General features: G+C 35.7%; 1 protein-coding gene across 2 annotated transcripts in view; it reads right to left on the bottom strand.

The window, feature by feature from the left end:
- The window catches only part of SHPRH (SNF2 histone linker PHD RING helicase), a 74,887-nt gene that overhangs the window by 44,149 nt on the left and 15,228 nt on the right, over positions 1-15,510 (bottom strand). For both annotated transcript variants that reach the window (XM_019744488.3, XM_019744489.3), the window contains exons 5-14: positions 14,883-14,961; positions 13,999-14,149; positions 12,732-12,840; positions 11,858-12,114; positions 9,699-10,358; positions 8,237-8,488; positions 7,364-7,442; positions 3,229-3,392; positions 2,862-3,118; positions 2,178-2,299 (exon numbers count right to left, since the gene is read on the bottom strand). In XM_019744488.3, coding sequence (XP_019600047.3) covers positions 2,178-2,299; positions 2,862-3,118; positions 3,229-3,392; positions 7,364-7,442; positions 8,237-8,488; positions 9,699-10,358; positions 11,858-12,114; positions 12,732-12,840; positions 13,999-14,149; positions 14,883-14,961 — 2,130 coding nt within the window. The remainder of the gene's footprint in view (positions 1-2,177; positions 2,300-2,861; positions 3,119-3,228; positions 3,393-7,363; positions 7,443-8,236; positions 8,489-9,698; positions 10,359-11,857; positions 12,115-12,731; positions 12,841-13,998; positions 14,150-14,882; positions 14,962-15,510) is intronic.

Below are 15,510 nucleotides of genomic sequence, written 5' to 3'. Positions count from 1 at the left end.
CTCAAGGGTTATTTAGAAGTATGCTATTTAGTTTCCAAATATTTGGGGACTTTCCACTTAGCTTTCTGTTTGATAGTTAATTTAATTGCACTGAAGACAGAGAATATACTTTGTAAGACATGAACCCTTCTAAATTTATTAACTTGTTTTACAGCCCAGAATATGCCCTGTGTTGGTTAACATTCCATATACACTTTGAAAAGAATGCATAATCTTTGGTTGGGAAAGTGTTCTATAGCTGCTGATTATGTCAATTGGTTCATAATGTTGTTTGAGTTTTCTATGTCCTTATTTTCTTTTTCTTGTGCTAGCAATAATTAAAGAGGGTTGTTGAAATCTTTGACTATATAATAATGGATCTGTCTATTTTTCATTGCAGGTCTATCAGTTTTTGTTTTATTTTGAAGCCCTGGTTTAGGTGCATAAACATTTAGGATTGTTATTTTCCAATGATGAAATAACATTATCTGTGGTAGGATTCTTTGTCTGACAGGAATACAGCCACTCCAGCTTTTTTTAAAATTAGTGTTAACACACTGTATCTTTTTATATCCTTTTACATTTGCATTTTTAAATATAAAGGGAGTCTTTTCTACATGGCATATTATTAGATACTGCTTTAAAATGTTTTTCTTTAATCTAGTCTGAAAACCTCTGAGGCATTTAGACCATTACATCTAATGTGATTACATCTAATGTAATGATATGCTTGGGTTTAAATTTACTATCTTGCTATTTGTTTTATATTTGTCTCATCTGTTCTTTGCTCCCTTTTATTATTTTTTTTCTATAGAATAAAATAATAAAATGTATTACAGTCATTCCTTTTTTTTTCAGATTGAGAATTTTTTATTATTTTTTAAAATCTCCCCTTCTAGATTACTACTTCTAACAGTTTGTGGTGTTTTTCAGTGGTTGCTTTATGGTGGATAGCACATTTCTTTCTGTGACTATCACATTCTACTGCCATGTGATATTATACCACTTCATATATAATATGAAAACTTTGCAACATTAAATATCCATTTGTCCCCTCCCAGACTCAGTGCATTTGTTGTTGCAGTTGAAGATGCTCAAAGATGCTCTTTCCAAAATCTTTAGTCTTCTCTTTGTTTTTTCATATTAGATAGTTTCTATTGCTGTTCTATTCTTCAGTGCTACTGGTAGTTTTTTCTGCAGTGTCTAATCTGCTATTTATTAAGTGCATTTTCCATATTAGACACTGAAATTTGCATTTATAGGAGCCTGAATTTGTTTCAATGTCTCTACTTAACATGTTTAGTCTTTACTGTTGAACCTATGAAATGCAGTTCTAATGATTCTTGTATTCACATGGAAAGGTATTTACCAAATGGTGCTTGTTGAAAGAACCAGTTAAATAATTTCTGTTTCTAACAGAAATAACGGAGAATAGATTTACTCTCCTTCCTGAAACAACTACAATAACACATAAATGAAATAACAGTTTATAAGATATCAGACATCAGGCAACAAAAAAAGTGATCCTTGAGAGATGGGAAACACCAAGTAAACATCTTTCCATGAAATATAAGATTCTCTTTCTAACCCCCTTAAATTTTGTGAATGTATAACGCCACAACTATTCCACACACATTATGTGTGTGTGTGCATTTGGTTGTCTCCCATTGCTAAGAATGTAAGGTCTACAAGATCAGAGACTTTACTTTGTCTGATGTTATCACCTTTAGTACCTAGATCATACCCAGTACACAGCAGACATTAATATTTGTGGAAAGAATGAATTTACAAAGAATCTGATTTTGTAAATCAATGACCAGTATTCCCTTGAATGTATCAGAATTTAACCATTCTTCTAATTCCAGACATTTCAGTTGTTTTCAGTTGTTCACTATTATAGACGAAGATTAATAATTTATAGCCAAGTCTTTGTTCACATCCTTATTCCCGTAAAAAACAAAAACCAAAAAACCAAAAACAAAAAACTCTACAAGTGCAACTGCTTGGTAAAAGCACAGGAAGACTTTGAAGGGTTTGTGATGTCCTGCACAGCTGCTCTCCCTTAGATTGAACGTAGGGAAATTACCACCAGTAGCATGTGAGAGTGTTTTTCTCGGGGGATTTTGATGTCTACAATAACTAATCTTCGTCATTAAGTATTTAGAAGAGTCACAGATAACAAAGTAATCACCTTCTACCTTTAATGATGTGGATGCCTGCTAAGCCGTTGAGGGCACAAACTAGCTGCCGATGAGCTTCTTCACATTCAGTTCCACATTTCTTCTGCAGCGAGGTCAGCAGCTCCTCCATTGTCATGGTGCTGAAAGAAGAGGCAGACTGTTCAGAACTAGAAAGACAGTCCTAAGTGAGATTATTGTATCACGTGAGATCATCAGACTCTTACAGAGTCTTTGTGGTTCCTTCAGCATCTTTCTCTTCACCTCCATTTTTATCACAATCACTTTTAACTTAATCACTGTAGTCCCCTCTCATCTGCGGGGATACAGTCCAAGACCCTCAGGAGATGCCTGAAACCACGGTACCCAACCCTATAAACCAACAAAATGTAAAGAGAAGAACAAAAGCGTTTCGTATCTGGAGTGCAGCAAAACAAAACAAAGAAACAAAAAACACAACAAAACTCCACAATAGTCCTAATTTTAAAAGAAGTGCTCAAAACCGTTACAAATAATTTTGATGATGTGATTTGCTTTCACAGTTGGGGTTCTATATATCAAAGAAAAGCCACCACACTGTTGAAAATAACTGACAACTCAGTCACAAGATCATGAATGAAACTGTGAGCTAGGCAGCTAACTGCTTAAATACTGTCTATCACTACTATGTTATCAACGGCAGTAGAAGGAAACTGATGATACAACCTTTTTTGGAGTGGCAAGAACTCCCCGCGAACGGCCTGAGGGTGGCAGCAGGCCTGCCTGAGCCTCAGCAGCGGGTACAGGATGGAGGTGACAGTCCTTCTGTCCAGGCTGCTGAGCTTCAGAGCCCAGTCGGAAATCTTCCTGAGTTTTACTACTGCATCCTGGCAGCACACCTCATGCTGACGGTGATAGAAATGTCTTTCCACCGGAGAAAAGTGGAGCCAGTGGGTTTCTTCTGTCTGAGGAGGTATCTGGATCTGCAGAAAGGAGAGAAAAGAAGATTTCACCTGGAAATGTCACTTTCCATCCCAACTCTGCTTCTTTTTCTTTTTAATACCGTTAATCAATGGAAACTTATCCTACTGACTTGGTCAATCACATCTTTCTTTGCAGACCTCCACAGAACCTTGGCAATGAAGCTGTATAGCAGCTGAGGGTGCTTCTTGCAGTAAGGGCGATACAGGAGTCGAACCCACCAGTGTTTGACACAGTAAGGTTCAACACCCAGAAAGACCACCAACCCAAAAAGATCTGAAAAGAAAAAAAGAACAAAGCACATTGAGAATAACTGCATCTGTATTTCTTTATTACTATTTTGAATAATCACTTTCACAGACATTACATTGCACATAATACTTTCTATGAATTAAAATGCAGATTGTACAGGCTCTTGAATCTGAAAGTCAATTCCGATTTAACATACATTTACTAAGTGTTTATTTTGCTCTAAGTTTTATGCTAGAAGCTAAAATGTTTTAAAGTTTATAGAACCATTACACCAAGTTTGTACTTAATTCAAAAGCCTGAAATTTCCATCAGAAATAAAACAAGAAAAACACTCAACTGAGTGTGACTGATCAAGAAATATATAAGTACCACCCACTTAAACTAATAGATGCAACATAACCTGAATCAGAAAAGAAAAAATTCTAATCACAAAAGTGATCCAATATTCCTCATACCCATTGATCAAATAATTCTACTTCTAGGAAATAAGCTTAAGACACTAATAAAAAAGAGACAAGATATACCCACACAGTGATACTCATAGCAACAATATACAGAATAAAAGTGACTCAAGTAAATAAATGATTATGATACTGACCCCCCCCGTAAGAACTTTTTCCCCTCTGATCCAGCAGGTCTTGTTTGTTAGTTTTAGAACATGATCCTTCTTATATATCTCTTGATTGGAAACACTCAATGTTATATTCCTCTTTTGCCTACTTAACATCATATATACCATAAGCAGTTTTCCATATATTTATGATAAATTTTTAAATATGGAAGACTGTTTAGGATACAATGTTAAGAGGAAAAAAATATATAAAATTATGCATGCAGTATGAGTGCAAATATATAAACATCAATACAGAAAAGACTGAAATAGTGGTTATATCTTCAAATGAAGATTATGGCTGAGTGTAATTTTCCTTATATTTTTCTATTGATAAACATGTTCACAATGGTCATGCAGTCTGACCTATAAAAAACAAAACAAAACAAAAAAACAAAAACAAAAACAAAAAACAAAACAAAACAAAAAAAAGAAGCCATGGCCCTACCTATAACCTTTATTCTGAAGATGACAATAAATATTTAAGTTGAATTAAGTTACTTTACTGGTTCCTGAGTTTTAGTAACATCTGAAAATTGCCTCTATGCAGATATCCAGAGATTTATACTTTCTGTTCAAACCAATCCAATTGCCTATATGCTACCTGAGGCCCCAAAGATACCTCAAACTCAATACTAGACACCTCATACTAGAGAATGCTTCCTTCTTCCCTCATGTTAATGTTTCAGATCTTGGTGCAGTTGTCACTTCCTTCTGCGTCCATTTTATGTGATGTCACAGAACCAGACATCTTGTTTTGAAACCTATTATAGGTAGAATTTTATATTTATTTAATATATGAAAGTTATCTTGATTGTAATCTTACATTTGTCTAAGTATTTAATAAACGTATCTTCCCCTCTAAGCAGTAAGCTTAATAAGGTCAGGGACCTTGTCTATTTTTTGAGCACTATTATGTCTCCCAAAGAACAAACAATGAACCAGTGCACGCACCACAAAATACTTAAGTTATTTAAAGTCTACATTTCCAAAAAAAAAAACCAAACTAAAATAAATAAATAGGTAAATGAAAAATAAGAACAACAAAAGCAGCAACGGAAGCAGCTACCACTCACTGAATATTTAATATCTGCCAGGTACTGTGCTAAATGCTTTGCCTACTTTATTATAATTAATCTTTAAAACACCTTATTTTGCAAATAAGGAAAATAAGGATTTGAATATTTAAGTAGCTTGTTTATGGACATACAACTAGCAATTCAGGATGTGAACATAGGTTTGTATATCCCCCAAAGCCAATGTTTTGTATATAACTATACAAATAAGTATATTATATAAATGTGGGGTATAGTGGGTGGGAGGGGTTGGCAGTATTCTTGCCTGTTTGACATTCTAAGCAGACTGACATTATTTCAGCCTGCCTGTAGAACATACAAAAGGCCTGGAAAATTATGGAATGAAAATATCCTGGCCTATTTCCTTGCTCAGTATGTGGCCAACATGGGACGCACAAGACCTCTGGGTTGTAGCTAATTAATAAATCATCAAATCTGATTTATCTCTAACAGTCTAACACACTGGTTTCTCAACTGAGGTGGAGGGGTGCAGTTTTGCCCTGCAGGGGACATTTGCAATGTCTGAAGACATTTGTGGGTGTCACAACTGCAGGAATGCTACCGGCATCTAGTGGGTAGAAGCTAATATCCTAAAATGCACAGGACAGTTGCCAAAAAAAAATAATTATCTGGCCCAAAATGTCAGTGGGGCCAAGGTTGAGAAATGCTGGTCTAACACAAAAAAGAAAACAAATGAGACTTCTACTTCCAAATATGACATAATAAATCATGGCAGACTAACATTCCCACTGCAACAACTACAAAAAGAACTGACACACTGTAAGAATCATAGTGTTAAACACGTCAGAGTTATGGAAGCAGAGGAAAAGACAAACTGAAATTCCAGAAAGTTTGAAAAAGTTCTTTTTTAGGTAACTAGGGCAGGAGGAAACTTTTGGGGGTGATTATCCTGATTGTGGAAACAGGTTCATGGGTTGTACACATGTCAAAAGTTGACAAATTTTACAGTTTTATTATATGTCACTCATACCTCAATAAAGCTGTTTTTAAAAAAATGTTCTCAAGAATTTATTGAATGAATGGTGACAGTGTTCAAAACACCTACCAACATCTTATATACCCAAAATAACCTACCCAGGTAACAGGAATTACTGCTCATACTTTTCTAAAATTAGAAAAAAGATAACTTTGATATCAGTTATTGTCATTTTTCTGTACTCTCTCAGCTAACTCCTGAGCTGAATGACATCTTATTAACACCTACATATCTAAAATATCTAAAATTTGGGCAGTTTCCAAATGTAACAGCAGACCACTAAATTTGGCTGTTTAATTAGCCTATTATTCTATAATATGTATCTTAATGTAACTTACTAAAATTATATGAATATTTAAATATGTACTTCTAAAACCTTCATAGAAAATGTTTTTCCTCCTAAAAATAATCATCAAAAATATATTGTTTTTCAGGTGAAAGCAATGGATGCTGACATTTTTATTTCAGCAGAGTGATGTTATCCTGCTGAAAACAAACAATACACAAAAACTTGAATTTTCAGAAAGGTAAGTTTTGAAGATGAGTATTCGCCATGGGAGTTCAAGAATATTTATATTTTATAATTTAACTACATTTTAATGATAGCTTTTCCAAAAATTTATTATGTAAAACAACATTTACTTAAACTTTCAGTTTTAAATATTCAAAACTTAAATAAAAGTTTTAAAAATGCAGTGTCTGCTCTTTGGAAAAAGTAAGTTATATGCATGAGGTTATGTAGAAGCCTGAGTTACACTGTGTGTGTGGGAGGGAGGGGAGAACTAGACACGAACTAAATGTGCAAGAAGAGGAAGGGTTGATGGAATAATGGTATAACCATCTGGTGTGATCTCATAAAGCCTACTAACATTTTATAACTTTTACAATTAGTAAAATCATGGTCCCACTATTTATGGGTTCAGGCAATAAAAATTATGGTCCTTATTTTTATAGACACAGCCAATTGAAATTAATTCTTTTTTCTCTCTCTCTCTCATTCTTGTCAGGTTCGTTCTGTTTTCTACCTACCGCTTTGGAACCTCTGCCTACACTCTTTAGGTGGGTACAGCAACTGTTCAACTTAGGACGATGGGACTACTCACTATAGATCTATCCCCATGTATAAAAACAAAAATAATCTGATTCCATTTAAAAAAATAAATGCTTGAAACTACTAGGAGTTAAATATAAATACATGTACTATCACTTAAACAAGTATTTCAGCAAAGGTGAAACATAACAGTACTTTTTCTTTAAAAAACGCCAGCTTTTCAAATACATGCACTATGTGAGGACACCATCTACACATTACCCTCCAATCCTCTCTGTACTGGAGTGCCACTGATGCACCATCGGTTAATCCCACTCAAGCGCTGAGCCATTTCTGCAGCCTGATGAGAGAAATACGGAATAAAAAAGAAAAGAAACATAGTTAAAGTGCAGAAGTCAGGAACACATCTACGCATGAAAACAGCCACAAAAAGCTACGCTTCAGTTCTGCTGCGCTTGCTCTTATTTAACAGACACCACACTCATTGCTGATTGTCACAGTCGGCCAACTTCTAGCCTCATTAGCAGGAGGACGTCACAGGTGCCCCCGCCCCCACCCGAGAGGAAGTATGTGCAAGTATGTGCAGAATGAAAAGGTTCCCTGAACAACTGATACATCGTCACCCCATCCTTAAGATGTGAACCACTATACTAAGAGACATGACTCATAAATTCAGGACAGGTTACAGACTGGCCAAAGACAATAAAGACATAGACAAAGGCCGGATCACAATTCTATCTTCTGAAGTAGCATTTTTGCTCTCATCTAGTCTCTCTGATAAAAAATTCCCAAAGCCAACTTTGTCCCCAAGCTCAGAGCCCACATAAGCTTTCCACCTAGCAGAAACGCTTACAAAAGACCCTCAGCAGACTTGACTTTGATCTTCATCACACATAAACTGCCATCTTACTCAAATATATACGGGCACTGAGTACAGGGCAATGGTTCAGCGTACCTAAGGCTTCACAGCACACGAGAATAGGAAACGAGGACTGATTAACAGCAAGCTTTTGGCTGATGTCAACACTGTGGGTTAATTACACCTGAATTATTAAATTTTCTATGGACAGTTTCTCCCAACCCCTTTCCCTTTTCTTCTCCCCAGCCCTTGGGAGACTTGGCACAAATCCTCACCTTCACGGCGGGACATTCGACCATCTGGGCCTCATCCAGGCAGATTCTCCACCACTCCACGGCCACCAGGGGGCTGGGGATGGCCATGTAGCGCTTCTGGTTGCGCAGGCGGCGGCCGTCCTCACTGTTGCTGTGCGGGATATCTACGTAGTTCAGTTCTGAACGGAGGACATCATAGGTGATAATGACTAAATCCTGTTCTGCCAAAAAGTGAGGCTGTAAAAAGCCATCTTTCTTCACTCCTTGATATACCTAGGGAATAATCAGCACGGATGTAGTTATGGCAGAAAGGCTTGTCAAAGATAGCTGAAATAATCATTCACTCAGGCCCTTACGGAGCCCTTCCATTTGTTTAGGACCAACCATGCTGTGAGATACAGCTCACATCTTTCTAGAGAAAGACACATTTTAGTGTGGAAGACCAGTAACGTCAGCAATGTGAAAGGAACTGTCACAGAAGTCAACGTGACAGCATCACAGTGGAAAGACCAAGTCTACGGCAAGAGAAGGTAAATTCAAAGAGGACTTAAAATTTGGGGGGGGGGAGTGTCTGGAAGAATAGTGAGGAGTTCTCCTCACAGTGGGGAAAAAGGGGAAAGAGCCTGTAGGGAGGTTGATGGAATCAATAGCCTATGCAAAAGCACAATGGCAAAACTAGAACAGCAAAAATACCAGCAAGAGCTGGTATTTCCTGAGTGTCTCTTATGCTTCAGGCACTGTGCTAAACTTTATCTCCTATATTCAGGATGGCGTTTTACTTATTATTGGATTCTCCCTCCATTGGATTTGTCCCTCCAGGACAAAATGGATTGTCCCTCCAGGACAGCGGCTGAAATAACATCACTAACATTTGAATGGAAAGAAGGAAAGAAGAGAATGAAGAACACTAACCTTAGTGAACAGTAACACTGAATGACCACGTGTCAGCACTTTATCAAATCATTTAATCTTCACAATAGGTGTGTGAGAGGATACCATTTTCAGAACTCAGCACAGTTCCTGGCACGCAACAGGTGCTCAATAAATATTTGTTGAATGTGTAAATTCTTATTTTACAAATGAGGTAACTGAGGCTAGCCACAGAGGATGATTTGGGAGCTAAGAGATGGCAGATGGGATAAGTAGCTGCTATTACACAATACCGCCTTTGGAGTGCATTTCTGTGTAAGAGTATATATGCTTATACAAAGACTTTTTCATTTACGTGATGAGTTCTTTTCAAAAGCTTTCACATCTTTCCACTCAAAGTGCTTTAACTTCAGAACTTTTGATGCCAGAAAAGAATAAACAACTCCCTGTTCTGTATTTTACTTTCAGTGTCCTCTTCAAGTTCTGATTTACTATTATCATCTCTTTAAGTTAATTTTTGGGATAAACAATAAAGTGACAAAGATTATAAAAGCTATCCTGAAGAAGTAACAATTTGTCTTCCTACCCCAGGAAAGAGTGCAGACGGCCTTACCAACACTCGAAGAGACGACGACCTCACATGCCTGTTGATTTCATCCACCCACTGGTGACAGATGGAGCTCGGCGAGATGATCAGAGTCGCTCTTGTTGACACTGGCTCCATCGCAACAAGGCAGTGGGGGCAGTAAAAAGGCTTAATCTTCAGATTCTTCTCTTCGTAATTCACACATTTCGCATGTTGCCACAGGTGGCATTTCAGGCACTGAACGCGAGGCTTATGGTCCATCTGGTCCAGTTCACCACATATGCACTCAAAGCGATAATCAGAGGAATCACAGGGACTCACAAGGTTAGAATGAGGCACATCAGCCCCCGCGGGGTTTAGCGATTCCGCTTGGTTCTCTGCTGCATGTTCTCGCTTGACCTCAAGGACACATGTACTTTCAGATGTGGTAACGTCAGTCATTCCAGTGTCATGGGTAGTGGGGCAGTGATCTTCTGAATTAGGATCAAGGTTAGGCTGACTTTTTCCCTTTTCTGTGGATGGAACGGGCTTTTTCCTAATTTTACTACTATTTCTCCCAGCCTTGCAGTAATAATAGTAAGGATCATTGTCATCACCAGGGGTGTTTGGTGGCAAGTATTCAGAATCTGTGTCCTTACTCCCTGATTTTCTGGATTCTTTCTGAATTTTCCTTGGACTCCACACTGCCTATGAAAAAATATTATTTAATTATTTTTTCCAACATAGTTATATTTTTTAAATTAAATTCCCAAGTTTATTTATGTGCCTTATATAAAAATCCAGTAACCTGACTTTGCCACCCTTTTCCTTGATGAGAATCACTCCTGATCAGTGGCTATTAATCTGCCTCCTACGAGAACCTTCCTTGTAGTCTGCAGGTCCAGAATAAGAGGAAGGCTCTACTACTGGACAAGTAAGATTTGGAGAGAACAAAAATCAGAAAGATAAAGGGAGCTACTGATATTTTGGTATTAACCGCTTATAATTTATGGTCTGCCTAAATCAATAAAAGGTTAGTAGTTTATAATACATAAATATACAAACTAGGACAATTATAAAAATACCACGTAATAAACGGTAGCATTTACAGAAAGTGAAAGTTAATCTACCAGTTATTGCAATTAGCAAATAAATTCCTTCTTTCTTTCTCCCTTCTATCTTTATTCCCCTCCTGCAATTTTTACTGAATGCCAGTTCTGCACCAGGCATCGTCTTAGATGCTGGGGATACAAATATGAGGAATACTTAGCCCCTGATCTCAAAGGGGTCTGTTGAAAACGAGAGAACGGTAAAAAGTAAAACGGTGCTATAAGAATGGAAACGAGCCGAATATAACAGAGAGGAGCTTTGATGGGAAAGTAGGTGCCAGCAACCGACTCCAAGAAATGATGTCAGATCCAAGGTTGAACACAGGTGTTGGGACACTTAATAAATATGGAATGAATGGAATTAATTGTTTGTTTTTTTTTTTTAAGTGACAGAGGATTAGTAAAAAGCACAGAAGTTTATTGCAGTCTTCTACCCTGGCTGGGGAAAAATGTTGGACATTCCCCCAAAATGTTGGAGACTTCCTATTCCAGGAAATGAATTTTTTATCTGCCGTTTCTTTCACAGTATACAAGCTGATCGCTCCAAACTTGGACTTGTCATTAATCTTTTCTTGATTAATGTTTATAAATTTATAACTATTTTCTTAAAAGCAAACTGAAATTAATAGTCCCAAAGAAACAGTTTTATAACCAAATGTAAAAATTGTATAAGATGATGATATGGGAAAATAAGAATTTATATAAAAGATTCAAAATGTATACAAAGAGCTATGCAAATGGACGGTATCATTAATCTTTTTTAAGCGTGGAATAAACTTTTTAATTGCCGACAACAGCATGATGCAGAGAGACAAGTTGTTTTAAACTTTATAGTATGCTTAAACAACTATTTGTATAATTGCCATGCACTTTTCTTTGGGCTAAATAGTAACTGAAATGAAGTTGTATTCAGTTGTATTCATTTGAAGTAACTGATGGAACTTGTATTCAGGAAGTAGAAAACATAAATCATAACCATAAGGGATTTTCCTAACTGGTTTGCTTTTTATCGTCAGGCTGTAAAAACTTCAGTGTCAAGTTGGATCTGTCAACTAATTCTGTAAGGCATCACATATAGCTTAATAAATGCTCTGTTACCTGTTTTTTTGTTTTATCATATATATCCTCTTCCTTGTAATTCTTCCCCAATGTAAAAGTCCCAGAAAAACCATGGCCTTTGATCTGTTTCACAAGACCTTCAAAAATTAAACATTTCAGCATCCGTTTCAGAAGACTCCTGTTCCGCTGAACATCATATCGATATATAGAACTGACATACTTATAGATGGAAAGGATGGAAACTCCTTTTTTTCCATTCATTTCTTTCACAGCTGTCAGGATCATCACACGTGTAGCTAAATGCAAAAGGATATGCTAACTCAGTCAAAATAGTTCAAATTAAAAGAAAATAAAACTCAGTTAATTTTAATGTACACTGAGGACCAAGTTAAGAAAAAAATAAATCAAAGATTTATTGAAGGTATGCTGTCTGTATATTGTCAATCTGAAGAATACATACTAAAAATTTATCTTAACACATAAATTACTGTAATGGAAATAATTTAAGAATTACTTATGAATTTGTTAATCTGACAAAGCAAATATTTAAATTATTCAAAAAACTGACAATTATCTATGTATTAATATATGCTATCATTAATAAGGGAAACATTCATTTTTTTAGCAGAATTTGAAGCAGCGAGGCTTGAGAACAAAGAAAAACTGGTTTAAAGTGTAAGCTAAAAAAATGTAAATATAACAGATTGAGCAAGAACCACATGGACTAAGTCAAATAAAAAAATAAATCTTACTTTTGTTAAGATAATATGACTCATAACTGACCCATTTATGCAAAGTATAAACAACTATAAAAACAATTATTCATAACAATTACAAGATACTGCTATATAAGAATTACAAGAACTATAACACAATACTGTAAAAAATATGTTTTGAGAGATTCCATACTTACGGGGGCACTGAATTTTTTCTTTTGGTTCAATTTCCATATTTTGGGTTTCTGTATTTTTCACTTTTCCTCCAGAATAATGGGATGGAATGAAATAATTCACCACTTTTCCCTAATATAAACAACATTTAGTAGTCACACAGTGTTTTGCTTTCAGTATCCTGAGCTGCTTATTAAAATTAACGCTCCTTCTATTAAGGAGATAGAAAAGAGATGTACAAAATTATGGAAAAAAGGGGTATATACGCTATTCATACATACAAACATTTTTTATTTCAGGGCTTACAGCTCGCCATCACCTTTTAAAATTATGCATATTATCTTAAATTATCTAAATGTTAAGTTGGGACTTCTGCAATTAACTTTTTATGGCTTGTTTAAATATGGAATTAATGCGCTCAATTTGTAGTAATACGAAAAATAACTTAGAATTAAATATCTGATGAGCAGAAAATGCCAAAAAGAAGTTACTGACTGAAAACTGTATACTCTTCCTCCTTTTTGTACAAAGGAAATAAGTATTTTCTATTACCTACTCAAATCTGAAAGACTAACTTTGAAAACTTGACCCTATCAAAAGATCATATAATCACTAAGGTCGTGAGCATGGTGGGCTCTACAGGTAATTACAGGTATATCCTTATCTTGTAGCCTCATTTCAGCAGATTCAATATGCTGATTTTAGATTTTGTGATTGACAAACATGAGCTACATTTTCTCCGTGGAGTGTTTTTTGAACTTTAAAATTTATGTTTAAACAGAATTACATATTTTGGATAAGGACTTAAGAGTTCGTTTCATCTAGCACTCCAATTACTAAGTTATCTTTCAACAAAGTTCTCATTATTAGATTCTAAGAGTTACATATCTGAGATTTGTACAATTGAAAAAAAATCGTTCTCAAAAGTATTTAATGGAAAAGACCTTTGTAAAAAAAAGTATTTAGTGGAAAAATGGAGAATTGTAGCAGTGACAAAACATTTGAGTTGTAATAGTCCTTTGCTAAGGTAGTTTCTCTGCCAACTAGAAGGCAGCTTGGTCAGTAACAGCGTATCCCCTTCCTAGTTGGCCAACATAACTTAAATCCCCACTGGGTCACAAACATTCCGTTCTCTGGGCCCACTTGAAGTTGAACTAACAGCTAATGTAAATCATTAGCTGCAGCATAAATCGAAAGTGTTGACTTAAGTGCCAACCCACTGCTAGACATATGATGCGTTTCCAGAACATATGTCCCCTGCTTTCCCAAGCCCCACAGGAATCCTCCTACCTCAGGAAGAGTCAAAGCATCTTGTTTGACATCTTGTCGAGTATGTGTCAGAATCAGAGCCAAGACCTCCACTGTCTTTCCAAGACCCATCTCATCCGCTAGGATTCCACCAAGCAACTGTGGCCCAGCAGATGGGTATTCGCGGATGATGCTAAAAGAAAAATCAAGAATAATACATCATGGGAATGCAAACAAAAATTATATTGCTCCTACAGAGAACTGGAAAAAATGCATAAAGTCTAATTTTTAAAAAACTTTTAGGGTGAAACAATTCAAATCCCTAGATCATGAACATACGAACTGTGACAATCAAAAAACTGCCTCAGCTGACAGCTGTCTGCAGGAAACAAGAGTGGTATTGGTAAACAGCCATCATTTTTTTTCTTTTATAAATATAAGGAAGCACGTCTGCCTTCTTTCTGTGAACATTATGAATTTGTGAATAAAAAAATAAGGGCAATAATTGATTCACTAATTAGCTTTATGATTCCTAAAACTCATTTATAACAGATATTGACAAATTTAACAAAAATATAAAAACGGGCCCATAAGATGACATTTTTACTTAGAATTGTAATTTCTTTAGTCTGAAGATAAAAAACAAACCAGTTAGGAAAATTCCTTATGGTTGTGACTTATGTTTTTTACTTTCTGAATATAAGTAGCAATAACTAACCATCTTAAGTCGATTGTACAGCATTCATTTACTGAAGAATGACACGTACTATTAATTCTGTCTATCCTATCAATAAAAATGTCTAATAAGACTTTAATTTAGTATTCCTCCTTGAGGTACTGCCAAGGCTAAAGACATATGCTACCAATCTCATACAGGTTTTCATAATATTTACGTTTAATATCAAGCACACAAAGTTTTGCCTTACCAGCCTGTGTAAGGATTGTAATAGAGTTTCAAACCATCAGATGTAACAATCTCTCGCCATAAGAAGTGTAGGGCATTTTCTAAAGAAAAATATAACCATAAAAACAAGTTTTTGTTTGTTTTCTTTCCTGCCAGAGAATCATACTAAAATAAAAATAAGTTAACAGGATACCCTAGGAAGCCACACACATATGGGAAAAAGGCTAGGATTCCTTTCATTCTTTTCTTCACATATTATTCTTTAGCTTCCTTTGCTTTAGGCACAAATATTTTCCATATAACAAATAATAAGACAGAAAAACAAAGCATAGCAAATTACAGAGAATTAACAGCAGAAGAAAATTTATACATAGAACCAACTCTTACCCGATAAAAGAAAGCTGATCTTTTATATATCTTTCAAAAAGTTGCCTGAAGTCTTTAAATAATTCAACAGACATATGCTAGTAGGATAATGCATTCACCTACATCAGACCTAACCTTTTATATGGGTCTGATAATGGGAGGAAAGGCTTAGGTAACCGAGGAAAGAACATCTGAAACTATAACGTTAAAGTACTGATTGTTTCAAACAGAATCTTCTGTTATCCTTTCCCTTAATATTTTAAGTCAACTGTAAAATAGGAAGT

This window comes from Rhinolophus sinicus, chromosome 2, assembly GCF_057876585.1.
Source record: "Rhinolophus sinicus isolate RSI-liver-muscle chromosome 2, RSI-T2T, whole genome shotgun sequence".
NCBI lineage: Eukaryota > Metazoa > Chordata > Mammalia > Chiroptera > Rhinolophidae > Rhinolophus > Rhinolophus sinicus.
The sequence above is the reverse complement of the archived record's forward strand: the minus strand, read 5'-3'. Positions and strand labels throughout refer to the sequence as shown.